We start from the raw sequence: 14,675 nt of genomic DNA, 5'->3' as shown, positions 1-14,675 counted from the left end.
GCCTGATAGGGATTTCCTTTCCAGAGGTAGAAACGACCTAAACTCAGGTCTGACATTCAGTGCAGCATGGCACCTCTTCACCTGAAGATTTTTCACCTAAAAATCCCCAGACAGAGCCCCTGGTGGAAGAAGGAAGCCCATCAGATTTCTCAATGCTTTTCCTGACTCTCCATCAGCTCAGCTAGTAAAATCTTCTTACTGGGAGCATCCCTCACTATAAGCAGAAAGGAAAATACTCCCATTCTCAGGTGGGAGTACTGACTGCCTCTTGAAAATTAGCTATTATTAGCTATTATTAGCAGTCCACTGTTTATGTTTTGATAGTGGCCTTGACACAATTAGAAATAAATGAAAGTTTGATAGCTCCTGTTTGTTCTTCCTCTGAATTCAGTGCAGGCTGTTACAGGAGCTGGAACACAAAAGCAGCACCCTGGGAATACTAAAGAGTTGTCTGCATACAGAAGTTGCACTGCTGTAAATCTAACTCAAGCCAGCCAGAGCAAGTCTTTTTTCAGGGGTTCCCTAACATATAGTGATTTATAACTTTCTTCTTGCAGTAAATTTTTGTACTCATGCTTCAAAGCATAAGTTAAAATAAGCAATCCTAACTAAATCAGTGGGGAAAAAAACCCTGCTTTTAACTCCATTGATAAAACTTGTACACAGACCTGTGTTAATATGGATTAGATATGACTCAAAAACTTCACAGCTTCTTGCAACCATTAAAATATCCAAGACTGTACCATTTCATACACTTGGTATTATCTGCTGTATTCCAGCTTGTCAAGAGCCATATTTTATTTTTAAGGAGTCTTAAAATATATTAAGCTGCTCTTTTGGGGAGTCACAATACTCTTTTGCCTAAATACAAAGTACCAGATAGTAACCAGACAAGTTGCAAGATCTTTCTTCTCTGGGACCTTCCATTCCCTCAAAAGGGGCAGAGACTTCCTCAGAACTTTTTTAATTCAAATTTTAGTCAAAAAGCAAGAGTGCAATAGCAGAACCCTGCAGCCTATATAATCACAATGAACTCACATGACAGCAATCCACAGTCACAACACCACTCCAAAAATCAAGGGCAAACCGGAGCAGAGAGATAAATGAGCCCACGGGTTTTCAGTGTAAACATGGTGGATATTTAACAGTGGTGCTTGCCCCGCAAGCCCTGGGTGCAGCAGTACAGTATGACCCAGCAGGGGCCCAGTGTGGGATCTTTGTGAAGATCTACACTGCAGACCTGTGTGCTACAGCAGTTCTGAACCAGCAGGACTTGGTTAGGCAGCACACAAACACTTGTTTAACTGGCATTCTTACCTCTGCAGCCAAGTAGTTTCCAGTTGCCAAATGCTTAAATCTAAACAAGCTATTCCACTGTCCTGCCCCTCCCCGGCAAGGGTCATGGTGGACAACCTAAAAGAAGAATTCAGATTTTAATCCTGCTCCTCAAGGTCATACTTCAGGTCACTGACATTTCCTGCAGCTCACTCCTAATAAAAATACACAAATGACATCATTACAGCCTGCCAAAGAGAGGAATTCTGTGCTTACATGAAGCTCACCATAGATAACAACTACTTACATTTACTTTTTGCCAAGTGCCAGGAAATACTCTATTACTTTCCATGCTTTCATTAATTTATTCCCTGCAAACATGATGAGCCAAATTTTGCTTTTTAGTGACATGTTGTGAATCTGCAGCTCAAGAATGTAAGGAGAGCTGTTCTACACTACTAGGCACTACTTAAAAGCAAAATCCAAACCATCTTACATTATTTTACCAATTATACCAGCTCTGTTTTTGTCAATAATAGAGGCTTCTGAAAAATTGTCATTCAGGTGATATATCCTCAAATCATCTGAAATATCACAGGTTATTTCTTTTATCCCTTGACTGAGCCATAGATCATTTGCTTTCTTCAAACCTAGCAGTGTCTGTCTCCTTTAAGGAGAAATCTCCAATAAGAACAGGTGCAATACACTCTACTCCAGACAATCCTTACCCAGACAAAAATCAACAATTTTTCTGAAGACTCTGTTCTAACTATACAAAGTTTGTCCATCACACAAGAACTTTTGGGTATATAGGAGTTACATTATTGTAGTATCAAGGATTTGAGACCTACCAATTTCCAATGTTTCTTAGTTGAACAAAAAAGTTTGCTAGTTCCCTTCCCAAAATCACCACCATTCACAAGACCACCTTTATTCAGATTTACTTTAAACAAATGTTGATGCGTTGTGTGATGTTTGGGAGATTTCCTGTCAGCCATGGATTTCCATTTTTTATACTGCTCTTGAAGTTAAACGTAAACACTCAAAACTCAGGAGAGGTGAGTGTCCTTTGATTGGCTTTGGTAAAATCACACCATTTACGTCAAGTCTGAATTTGAAATTTGACTCTCCCTCATTTCAGTGGAGGCAAATATAGTAAGAAAGCCTCCTGTCTCCACACACACAGAGCAATAAAGCAGCTCGTCAGGGTCCATCCTACACAAACCGCTTCATGAAATAATAATAGTTACAGGGAGGTGTGTGATGATATCAGGAGCCTATGAATGACTCATGTTGTGCTGAAGTTTTCTTACTGAGCCCTGGCCTTCAGGTCCTAAAATATTTATAAAGAGAAATAAAAAAGACCTCTATTTCCCACAGTGCTTTAGAACTTGTTGCAGACGTGGCTGACTGACGTAACGTAGTGCGGAGGAAAATGTGTTGTTTCTTCTCATATTCATCACAGGTCAGAAACTTCTCTTGCTCTGCATGAAACAGCCTCACAACATCTCCCTAAAGAAATAGGAAAAAGAAGCACTGTTAAGTGGTAGGCAAAGCCTCCAGAGTCATTTTCTATTTCTAACAGCTCCAGTGATGCCAGCAGAGCTGATAGGAAGAAAATACTTCCGAGCTTCCTATTGCTGGAGCAGGGACCAAGTGAAGAGCATTCAGGCTTAGCACTAAGTCTGGAAATGAGATGGGGTAATTCAGTCCTGCAGGAGACCCATGGCCTTTTGGGAAAGCACCACAATGGACAGTGGGCAAAAATTAACCTGAAGGTGATTTTTAATTTTAGTTAACTTTACTAAATTGATTTTTTTGTTTCTAATCTCTCTTACTATTTAAGGGAAGTGAAGAGATTTTTCTGACGTTCTATTATCTTATCACTTCTACTCTGCAATCAACACCAACGCCCCCTCTTTATTTCTTCTGCTGGAATCATTTTTGTTTCCTCCTGCCTCTCTCCAAGACTTGAAACACTATCCTTAAATGGGTCTACACAAAGATACCGTTTTCCCTTTCAAATTTTTCCTCAAAAACTGCTGGTACCTTGACACCTATTGAAAAAATAGCCATTGATAATGATTTATTAAGGTACATGTGAGGCCAAATTAAGCTTATCTCTAAAATGAAAATGTAAATTATCTCAGAGATTAATCTACAGGCATGAAACTGCAGTACCTCAGCAGGTAAAACTACATTGTCTTATTACAGTTATTGTTACAGTTACTTGGAACATCTCCATAAAGTCCTTATTTCTTCTTTTATTCAGAGGTAGTATTTCTCTACAGCCAAATACAGTAAGACTTTTTGGATTCAAAAAACATTTTAAAAATCATACTTACTCCTTTCAGTACATCATCTCGATAACTACTGAATTTCATGAACAAAGTTATTTTCCAGCTTGTGTTACAGTTGACAGCATTTACCTTTAGAGAAGAAAAAAATCCAATTATAGTATATGGGGATGGGCTTTTTGTGTGAGACATTCCATTTTTCTGAAAGACCACGCCACATCTAGGATGGCAGGGGATATGGCTTAGCTACATACAGTTCTGTATGTAGCTACAGCTACTGTACAGTTCTTAACACTGGTCCTGAAGCTCTCAAGTGTTAATGATTGTGATGTTGGAGAAGACTGGGTGGGGAAATGATGCTCTGTCTGCTGACAGCCTACCAAGAACACCCCAAAGTGATACTGAGTGAGGATTTACTCTTACCTCAGAGTTTGAGAAACTCAAGGAAACCTCACAGAGTTAGCACTGCAGCAAGAATATTTCATCTTGGGTTTTTGAGGCTAAGCTGGAACCAGTTTTTAAGGCTGGCTTGGAGTCCACTGTGGGCTCATGGTGGGTTCTGGTTACCAGTAAAGCACAACGTATCTCAGAATGGCCTGAGTTGGAAGGGATGTAAAGATCATCCCATTCCAAGCCACTGCCATGGGCAGGGACACCTTCCACTATCCCAACTTGCTCAGAGCCCCATCCAGCCTGGCCTTGGACACTGCCAGGGATCCAGGGGCAGCCACAGCTGCTCTGGACACCCTGTGCTGCCAGAAGGATGGTGGAGGCACAAGGGACACCAAAGAAGGCTTCAAGCATCTGCAGGCCTTTATTGTTCTACAGTACAACCTTTTACACTCTTCACCTTACATGCATTGCTGCTGTGTGCCCTCTGTTCCCTGTGGTGGTTGGTCAGCACACCTGGGCACTCCATGTCCCATTGCCTTCAATGCTGTTCCGCTGTCCTGTGCAGCTGTAGCCACAGTCCCACTCCCAATTACCACAAACTGTGTGCCTACAACACTGTGCCAGGGCCTCACCACCCTCACAGGGCACAATTTCTTCCTCATATCCAACCTAAACCTTCTCTCTGCCAGTGTGAAGCCATTCTCCCTTGCCCTGTCACTCCAGGCCCTTGTCAAGAGTCTCAGTCCTTCCTGTGGGCTCTCAAGGCCACAGTGAGGTCACTCCAAAGCCTTCTCTCCTCCAGGCTGACCAATCCCAATTCCCTCAGCCTTTCTATAACCATCTGATATTAGCAGTTACCCCTCCTGCCCTCCTGAACTCACCTCTTTGCAGCCAGGGTTGTCCAGAAGCTCAATGTTGCTGGCGTGCAGAGGCTGTCCTGCATTGACTGGCATGAGAACAACTTTATCTCCCACCACAACCTGGAAGCCAGAAATAAAATGCAATTTAGACCTAAGTAGTTATCCAATAAAATAAAGTAATGCAGCATATTTGGAAAATGACTCAAATGCATGCTCTAGGAGTGGCACTTGGTGAATTTATTTGCAGCCAATTCACACAGCAGGTCTATTCTCCCACAATCTGCAATCACTTGGGTTCAAGATTTACAACTAATCAACCCTTGCATTCCCAATAAGCATGTCCCCTGGTTCAGCAGAAACTCCAGACCATGAAATAAATCTGAATCTACAAATTCCAGGAGCAGCTCAGTTCATCCAAAAGTTACACTAAGTTCTCTTTATCCCAGAGAAAGCTTAGAGAGCAATCATGAGCCCCCAGCTCTGTGGACCATCTGCTGGCAAATGTCCCAACAGGCTCAGTAGCTCTCTGATTCAGACTGCTCAACTGCAACCTAGAAAGGCACAGAAATCACTGGAAGTGCAGAAAGAGGTGAACACACTCCATCCCCTCTGCTGTTGCTCCCTAAGTGGTGTTTGAGCTCAGCACAGGCAGCAAGTACAACAGCTGAAAGACCTTCCCTCTACAAGAGGAATTCCTGGCTGGCTCCCTGCAAGCAAATTCCCATGCCCTTGCAATTCTTTACAATATACAAAACTTTCTTTAACCTAAAAGCTTCTTGAGACATGCATATGGAGAATTCTATTCATGCCTGGAAGGGGGAAAAAATAAATAATGAAAAAATATCAATCCACCCACTGGGTCCTGATTTGCTTATGTTATTCACAGCAATTTTGAGCACACAGACATGAATACAAGTGGCTACATGTGATTTTTTACTACATGAAATGCTGCACAAGCCATGCTTTCTTTTGGAAGACAAATAAATAAAAACACTTTCTGCATTGATCAGCACATTTCCTATGAAAAAGCTGAGCCCAGTTCAGCCTTGTGCAACTTCAATGCAGGTGAATTTGGCCCCCTTATTGCAGAGGTGAAAAGGAAGGTTTGCCTGTTCTTTATCAACACAGCTAAAATAAACAGTAGCATAAGACAGTGTCACCATGCTCAGATCACACAAAGAAATCCTACTTGATCCAAGGCATGGGAACAAGTTCACTAACAGAATCAAAATAATGACTATAGGACACATTTCTTATGCAATACATTCCTGCATGCCATGCTTCACACAGACATTACTTACAGCCTGTTTTAAGAAGTTATGACCAGACAATTCATTAACCAAAATAACACCAGGTTTGCATCCTGCAAAGTGGAATCAGGACTTCAAAATTGTTGCATGTACACCAGGACTATCACAACTAAATCAGTAAGAGAGCACATCATTAAGCATCTTATTTAAAAGAAAAACAAAACCAAAAACCACTAAAACTGAAAATAACTGCAGTGTAATCCACACAGTACCATTCCTGCTATCAAGGCATATTTCATTGTTCAGTCTATCTGGAACCAGTTCTAGCCTTAATCACTCCTATCTTCCATTGAAAAGCAGCTTTAAAAAGGATGAAGACTTAATAAAGTCTGCAGAAAATACTGTAGTTATGTCAATAACTGTAAATTTTCAGTCATATTCTTTAATTACTTTCATTGACTTGCAAAATTAATCAGTTGCTAATGAAATTAAGCTAACCTTCTTTCAGAAAACAAAGTTCTAATACATTTCACAAGGCTAAAAAGCTCTGATCACTTACCAGAAGAGTCACACACGACTTCCAGTATCAGATTCCTTTTCTTTTAGGACATATGGCATACCTTGCCTGCATTACCTGGCACAGTAGCAGCCATCCAAGAAGTAATTCAATATTCACTTCTCTTGCTTAAAAGACTTTCTAAAACATGTTTTCTAGGGAACTTCCTCATTATAGCACAGAAATATAATTTTAAAAAATCTCAAAGTTTCTAAACAGAGTAGGTGCCTGATATACCAAGCTAACTCCATGAATTGAAAAGTTTCTATGTCTGAGAGTAACTGAAAAGGAAGCAGTGGGTAAAAGGCTGAAGCCTCCCTCCATCTGTGAGAGAAAAATGAGGACTTCCCCCACCACTTGCTACTCCTGTCCTCTGTGAAACAGCAGTCTGGTTTGAGTATCTGTTGAAGAAGTAGAAATGCACAAAAGCAGAGAGAGCTACCAGAGCACTAATGTTTATCGCTGGAAATTTGCAAAGAAAATTGCCAAATCCTTTTGGGCCTAGTAGAAACAAGAAATGGCTTCCCTTTGTAAATTACAATGACAAGTTGCCAGCTCTGAAAGTCAACCTGGAAACAGAACATGAGCAGCAGGCCATTCCAAAGGATGAGTTAGGAATAAGGCAGTCCATTGAGTTAGGAATAAGGCAGTTTGCCACACAGCCCTCGCGGCTCAGAGCCTGTCAGATAAATCCCCACCAGAGAAATCCCCACGGGAACGGGCTGGGAAAGGGGTCTGTGGCATGGGATGGCACTGCCACCACCGCACTGATCTGCAGTCTTTGTAGATCAGCAAGCCTGCTTCCAAACCCTCATGTGTGCACAACAGTGGAACACTGAACCAAAATCTCTGTAGTACTGAGGATGACTTTGAAGGCCAAGGATGGTTCTGCTGCTCTCAGCTGTAAGGGCTCACCCTGGCTTTGCAGATGACAGGTGGGAATGCCAGGTCCTCTCTCTGGAGAGCATGACATACATACTTATTTTCCAGGCATGAGAAATTTAAAAAGATGCTCAACTGATGTTATTCCAAGAAATTAAGCCAAAACAAGAAGTCACCCTTTTCCTCTCCAAAGAAGGAAAAGAAATACCAGGCTAATATTTGAGCCACATTTGTTTTCCTCAGCTGAAAAGCCATGCAGAGGCCCCCCTGAGGGCTATATTTGCTCTATTTCTCTGCAACGGGCTTTGAAAAAAAGGAGGATTTTCAAATACCCTTTTGATCATCACGTGGAGCAGGGAAAGACTCTGACTCTAGGGATATTTGACCAGGAGCTGGGAATGCAACCCTTCTCCTCTCCACAGCAGATTGCAAAAGGAGTTGCAAGCAGCCACACTCATCATCCTGGAGAGCGTCCCAAGGGCTGGGTAACCACAAAATTAATGAGAGAAAATACACAAAAAAGAGGCATTCCCTTCTACAATCCTAAGAAGGCTTTCCCTGATTATGCACAGGGGAAAGCAGCCAAACTTCCCCAGCCAGGTCTACAATATAAAACCACACAAGTTCATCATCATGTGGCCTTCCCAGAGGCAGATCTGAATTCTCCACATTGGGCACTTAACCAAGCCACAGAATGAAGAAGGGAGTTGTGATCTCACAGCATAGCTCTCAGATCTGCAGCAAAGAGCTCTCCTGTGCATTCTTCCTCTCATCAATATGCAAGACTCCAGCTGAAACCAACCCAGAAAAGGCTTTCCAGACTATTCTACCCAGTTCCAATCAGAGATACCATTTTCACATCAGAAGGGAATACAGATTTAAAGAAAGCTGCTAGAGACACTCTCTACTGACCCCTTGAAAAAAATGTTGCCACAAAATTTAAAAAAACCCAAAACCTTTTAAAAACATAAGATTCTAGCATAAACTACGATTTCTTGTCAGCTTTGTAAATCTGCATTCAACAGGTAGACTTAGCAAAGAAGCCCCAACAGAGAGACTTGAATGTGGCAACACAAGAGATTCCAGACCATATAATTTAGTAACACTTTCCAGTTACGCATGAAAGGTAAAGCCCCAATTACTCTTCTAATTTCTTCTTTCCTGAACTGAAGCCATTATGAAACAGGCCAGCAGTGAAGAAACTATCCCTCCTGGAATTCTTTTCCCTTCTCCTTCTCAATACATTCAGTATTTCCACTTACATTGTCACCTTCACTCCTCAGTTTCCAGAAGGGCTGGATATAGAACCAGGAGCCCTCATTGCCTGCAGCATCCAGGGACACCCGCATAGCGTTCTTCTCTAGCAGAGCTGGCAATCTCTTGTTGACTGTGAGGTATTTGTTACTTTTTATGTGCAGTAGCTGGGAACAAAACAGAATTTTTTTAAAAAAGTACAGCTTTTAGTTGCTTTTTCTCCCTCCAGTCAAAAGAGGAGGCACAGGCTTTCACACTGCAGAGATTTTCTGTAATAAATATAAATACAAAATATTACTAGAAGGCAGTTATCAAAGTATGCTACAGTTTAGGAAAACAGATGATCTGTCTCAGATTGTGAGAAATGTGTCAGGGATCAATCTTACAGCAGGGCAAGTGTCCATTGCAGTGTTCCCTTCAGGAATTACATCCATTACAGAAAAGTTGTACTGCACTTAAGAACTTAGCTCCTGTCTCATTTATATGTCATGAGATACAGATTACTTCAATGATTTAAAAGGAGCTGCACCGCACCTCTCTAGCATGATTTTGAAATAACTCTTGACAATAAAAGACACATATTTACATTCAGATTCTAAACTGCAGCACCAAGAAATATATATAGACTTTTTATTATGACATATTATTTAAACAGGAATATGCAGCACTTCTGTTAGGCTTTGAAACAGGCAGAAAAAGCACAATATTGTAAACTTCACCAAGTTCTGTTTACCTGATCCTTGACAATCCAGATTATAGCAGGTAGATAGTTAATTTTCACTGTAACCTTGAAATAAAACAAGTTTCCTTTCCAACCCTGAGAAGGCAGATGGATTTCAATATGTTTACCTGGATGACGTTGCTGTATTTTACAATTTCACCCAACAGCTTTCTGTTCTCGCTTTCATTCTGCTTTTGTTCCAGTTCTGCTGCATGCTGCAAGAGAATTACTATTTCTTTAGACTCTACAAAAAAAGTACCTGAAACACACAGTGCAGAATGGAAATGGCACCATATTTAAATCCTGCAGCCTACAAGCATTACTGCACTGGAACTATTAGCACCCAAATCCTGATGCTGATTCTGACTTTTTTATTACCCAAAATTGGGACCCTGTCACAATTTATGGGTCACACCTGAGATGCATGCTATTTTAAAATTTTCCAAGTCCAAAAAGTAATTCCAGGGGCTTTATTTCATCCTATAGAGGATAAAAAGGGGTCTATGATTAGCTTCTCCCTGTCACCACTCCTTTTACTTGTTGGGGTTTAATTGTACATAAACACATAGACTTTACAACAAAACAAAAACATTAGCTCACAATAGGCAACATTAAAATTAAACACAATAGACTGGGTCAAACACAGCCACAGAGCAAACTCTCCACTCCCAGCACTAATTGCTGTGTAACTCTGGCCACAACACCACGTGCCTTCCTCGCTGTTTTTAACTGGAAGCACCAGTGACTTCCCCACTGCCCACAACACTGTCATCCAGGTTTGACAGGACCTTGTTTTCACTTAATCTCATGCATTCAGTTACCACATCAGGCCTGTTGTTTTTCAGATACAAATGAGTTGTTCCATCCACACTGTATTTGAGACAAAATAAAGACTGCAAAAAGGTTCACGAAAGAATCACTTGGACTGAAGGCAAGGACAAGTGAGGAATTCCCTGGCTAAAGCATTGAGGACATATCTTTGTCCACTCTTCTGCCTAATTCATGGTAAGGATTTCCAGCATTATTTAAACCAGGGCTCCATCCTGTTTTTAAATCCATTTTTACATTATAAAATTTCTGAAAGCACTACCTTGCTTACAGCAAAGACAAAACCCCCAACCAAAAGTAAGATAAACACCAGGTCAGGGGCTATAAATGCCAGTCAGGAGGTAGGAAAGCTAAGGAGAATATTGAGTTGCTATGGTGGCATAATAATACCCATCACAGTGGTTCCCAAGGCACTTGTTATTATTCTTTCTGGTGCTATTGTAATTCTACAGCCTGCAGATTGAGATAAGATTACAAATACAGATGTCTCTTACTTGAAGTTTCTTCAGCAGCGCTGCTTCAGTATGGTTTCCTTGTTTGGCTTGCTTGGCTTTCCAGTATTGCTTCTGGGCTGAATATCTGTTCATAGGACACACCTTGAAAAGGCAGTCTGGGGAAAGATTGAAAGAAATACTCCTGAGTCATGCTGAAAGACATTTCCTTCATTTGTAAGTATGTGTTGGTTAGGTTTTCTTGTCCAGAAACGTCCAGATACCAGTGTTTAAACACAGGCACCAAGTCAGCTTGGTGGCAATGATACCAGAAACAGGGTGGCACGACATTAGAGTCGAACCTAAACCTTTAAAGCCTCACAGGTTCCCATTTTGTGCAATCTCTGTAAGAGCCCCAGGCTGTGATCCTGCCATATCTGCCTGCTGCTTTATTAGCACCCCAACTTCACAGATGCACTGTTTGAAGGCACGTGAAGCCTTGGAAGAGGGGTCCTGCTGTCTGTATGCCACACACCTGGCCTGCCCAGCTCCTGCTGGCACTGCTGAATCCAAGGGTGGCAGGGGCATTCAGCAGCCAGCCACCACACAGGTCCACACAGAGTTTGGGTCCCTGTGCCTTCACTGAGTTGTTTTTACCGTTAGGGTTTTTTAATCAAAGTGGCACAAGCTGAACAATCACCACTGTCCAACAAATCAGGAAAAAAGCAGGTGAGGAGAGAGGAGCCACCTGAGCAGGGTGGCTGTGCAAATGAGAGAAAAGGATGAGGAGAAGAGGGAGGAGATTGCAGCCAATGCTGAGATGCTGAATAAGAAATAAGCAGCAAAGGAAGGAAAATATCAATTCACTAACCCTCATCCCATCCAAACCACCTCCCCATGTGGAGTGAGGGGGCTGCATATCAAAGAAGGGGAGAGATGTCTGGAAGGAAGGCAAGGGGTTCAAGTGGTCATCTTCATTTCCCAAAACTGTAATCAATAACTGAACGTTAATGTTAATTGGCAAGAGACTGAATTTTGTAAAATTCCCTGACTTAAGGGGTTTTGACCACTGGCAGTCAAATAAACTGGAAATAGAGGCTCATGATTCATCTACAGCCAGTTACTTTTAGAATGATAAACAACATCTAGTCTCGCACAGTCGCAATCATCAACTGCTCTAAAAGCAGCAAGACTTGACAGACATTTCACATAGCAAATGTTGGTAATTGTCCTTTCACACGCACACTTATTAACAGGCAGGAACAGGGAAGAGTTCTGCTGTGGGAGTAGTAGGGACACTCAGGACTGGGTGTTGTAGGGTGAAACTCTTCCCCAGCAGGGGCTGCAGTCTGAGGATGCCAAAGGAAGGTCTGTCCCCAACTATGAGCCCTCCATATTTCAGTCACAGATGGCCAAGCACTGGATGAGACTGACCCAGCCCCTATTCAAGCAGCAAAGTTTGTCCATACAAAATTGCCCCCAGTGGCAGAACCTTCCTTGGCACTGACCCAAAGTGCTCATGGATTTACCCCCCATCACAGCCCTGAGCTGCTGTTCCAAGGAAAATGTCCCACAGATCCTCATCAAAGCAAACCCAGCCACTCTGCAAAGGTGTTTGCTCTCATTTAACATTTATAATGGGAATTATATCACACAACCTAGAGTACAGAACTCCCAGGTAACTTTAACAATAATCTGGAAACCAAGGAGGTGAAAAAAAACCCCAAAGTGTTGTGTGCCATTAAATTGTAGTGCATATTACAGGATATTTTACCTGAAGTATCAGGATTTCAGCTCATAAGACAAAAGTCTGCTATTATTTTCTGTCACAATCTATAATTAACATGCCTTCTCAGAAGGTTTCATGAAGCATTTATTTCTCTGAAGTAACAATACCTTCTTTTTATAGGACCAGTCTTCATTTCTCAGTTACTCCCCACACATCCTGCTACTTTGAGTAAACACAGTGCTTCCCATCCTCCTGCACAGTCTCAGAGCATGGTGCTATGGTGCTACCACTCTGTAGAGGACCTTTTCCAAATCAGTATTACTTCAGTTGTATTTCCCTCAATTTATAGACTTAAAAAATCATATTATTTGTTCCCAGACAAGCTTTTTTTCCTTTTTTATTTTTTGGGATTCCAGATGCATTGAAACCAGGTCATCTCACCATTTTTCGGTTGGTTTTTTTTTGCCTTTTTTTAAATTAAAGTAACAAAACCATGCAAATTCAAGCTTCATGATCCTAAACATTGTAAGGAGGTGGAACAGTGCCTGCCCTAGAGATGCTACAGTTCAAATAAACAGGAAAAAATAAAGAGAAACTGAGGCATAAAATTATAAAGCAACTTTCCACCACACAGCAGATCAAAAAGCCATTCCCTCCTGGAGGTCAGTCTAGCAACCCACTCATGAGACAGAATGTCTCTTCTGACTTCTCCAGACATTCCCAGGTAGTCCTAATTCCCAATCCATTACTTTATGAAGTTTTACATAATTAGTCCTCAGGAAGAGAAACATTTAAGGAGGGAATATCAAAGGTAAGCAAATAGCACCTTCACTCAGGAAGTCTGAAAAGGAAAATAACTCCTATTATGCCCTTTAAATATTTCCTGATATTGAATGAAGATGTTTTAGAACAATATTTGTCAGATGCTTTCTCTCCCTGCCCTCCCTTGGGTTTTTTAAGTGTTAGAAATTCAACTCTTGCCCATCATGGAAGATTTCTTTGGTTTGCAGAAATTATCACATGGCTTTACTAAAACTAGAGGAATGGGTAAGTGGAAGTGACAGGGCTATAAAATCACCCTGTGTACAAATCTACCTGTTTTGGGGGGGGGAAATGGACAAAAAGGTAAAAAATAACTACTGTGAAAATGAAAAGGGAAAAATGTGAAGCAGCAAGGAGTGGGGCAATGAAGTTTCCTAGGCAGGACAACAAGAAAGAGAAGGAAATTAAAGCAATTATGGACCTGGAAGAAACAAGAATAAAATAAAAAGGATAAACCAAAATTATGTAGAGGGTAAGTAAAAAGAAAAATGGCAGATGGAAGAGGAAAGGGTGGGAGGAAGAAAGGAGAGAGTGCAGAGAAAGGTAATGGAATGGAGAGAAGAAAAAAGAACAATGTCAGAAAAACCTTAGATCTGACTAAAGCCTAAAAGGCAAAGGAGGGTATTTAGGAACCAGCATCATTTTCACTGCAGAAGCCTCAAGAAATCAAAGCAATACAAGTTACAGAAAGTTTACAAGTTAAGAAAGTTACAAGTTAAAAAAGTTTAGACTAGTTTCAAAACTTAAGTCATTTTACATTTAAAATAGGAATGAGACTCGTGCTCCTTTTCCTTGATCAACAAGCAGGTCTCATCTGTGCATTTTACACCTTGGAAGCTGGAAGTGTTTCCCACTGGATATAGGAGCATCAAGCTGGAGTGTGTTTAGGGTCCCAGACTAAGGAAACCTGCAGTTGTGTGGCTCATGAGGTGGCTTTTCTGCTGAGGTACACAATTCCTGGCACACACTGTTCTTGCCAGCCTCTGTGAACCCAGCCCTGCAGCACAGTAAGCATCTCCATCACCACACTCAGTGCTTTGGACCTCACCAGCTTCAGCTGGAATTAGGAGATGAAGCACCTGGTTTGATCAGTCCCTTCAACGCAATACAGTGAATGTTCTGTGGGGTTTTTTCACCAGGCTTCAGGAAACACATGTGGGACCAAATTCCACCCTCCTCTGCACTGATGCAAATCTGGATGTGCACCTTGGTGAACACAGAGCCACTCCAGGTGCATCCCAGTGTGACTGGGGGAGGAATGGGGAGCACAGCTTCTTCATATGGACACAAAATGAGAAGCAACCATTCCTTAGCTTAACAACGCTCCACACCGCAGGATGTTCTGAAACAACCAGAATAGCAACCACCCACTCAAAA

The 14,675-nt window shown here is 41.6% G+C and overlaps 1 protein-coding gene across 3 annotated transcripts in view; it reads right to left on the bottom strand.

The window, feature by feature from the left end:
• ITPR2 (inositol 1,4,5-trisphosphate receptor type 2) overlaps positions 1–14,675 on the bottom strand; it is a 243,028-nt gene that overhangs the window by 195,980 nt on the left and 32,373 nt on the right. For 2 of the 3 annotated variants that reach the window (XM_084205580.1, XM_084205581.1), the window contains exons 3-9: positions 10,811–10,926; positions 9,617–9,703; positions 8,776–8,934; positions 4,847–4,945; positions 3,621–3,704; positions 2,641–2,787; positions 1,318–1,413 (exon numbers count right to left, since the gene is read on the bottom strand). In XM_084205580.1, coding sequence (XP_084061706.1) covers positions 1,318–1,413; positions 2,641–2,787; positions 3,621–3,704; positions 4,847–4,945; positions 8,776–8,934; positions 9,617–9,703; positions 10,811–10,926 — 788 coding nt within the window. Of the gene's footprint in view, positions 1–1,317; positions 1,414–2,640; positions 2,788–3,620; positions 3,705–4,846; positions 4,946–8,775; positions 8,935–9,616; positions 9,704–10,276; positions 10,382–10,810; positions 10,927–14,675 lie in introns of all 3 variants that reach the window. The other variant, XM_084205579.1, reaches the window with a different exon arrangement.

Source organism: Fringilla coelebs, assembly GCF_963513975.1.
Source record: "Fringilla coelebs genome assembly, chromosome: 5".
NCBI lineage: Eukaryota > Metazoa > Chordata > Aves > Passeriformes > Fringillidae > Fringilla > Fringilla coelebs.
This window is presented reverse-complemented; position numbering and strand designations above follow the sequence as displayed.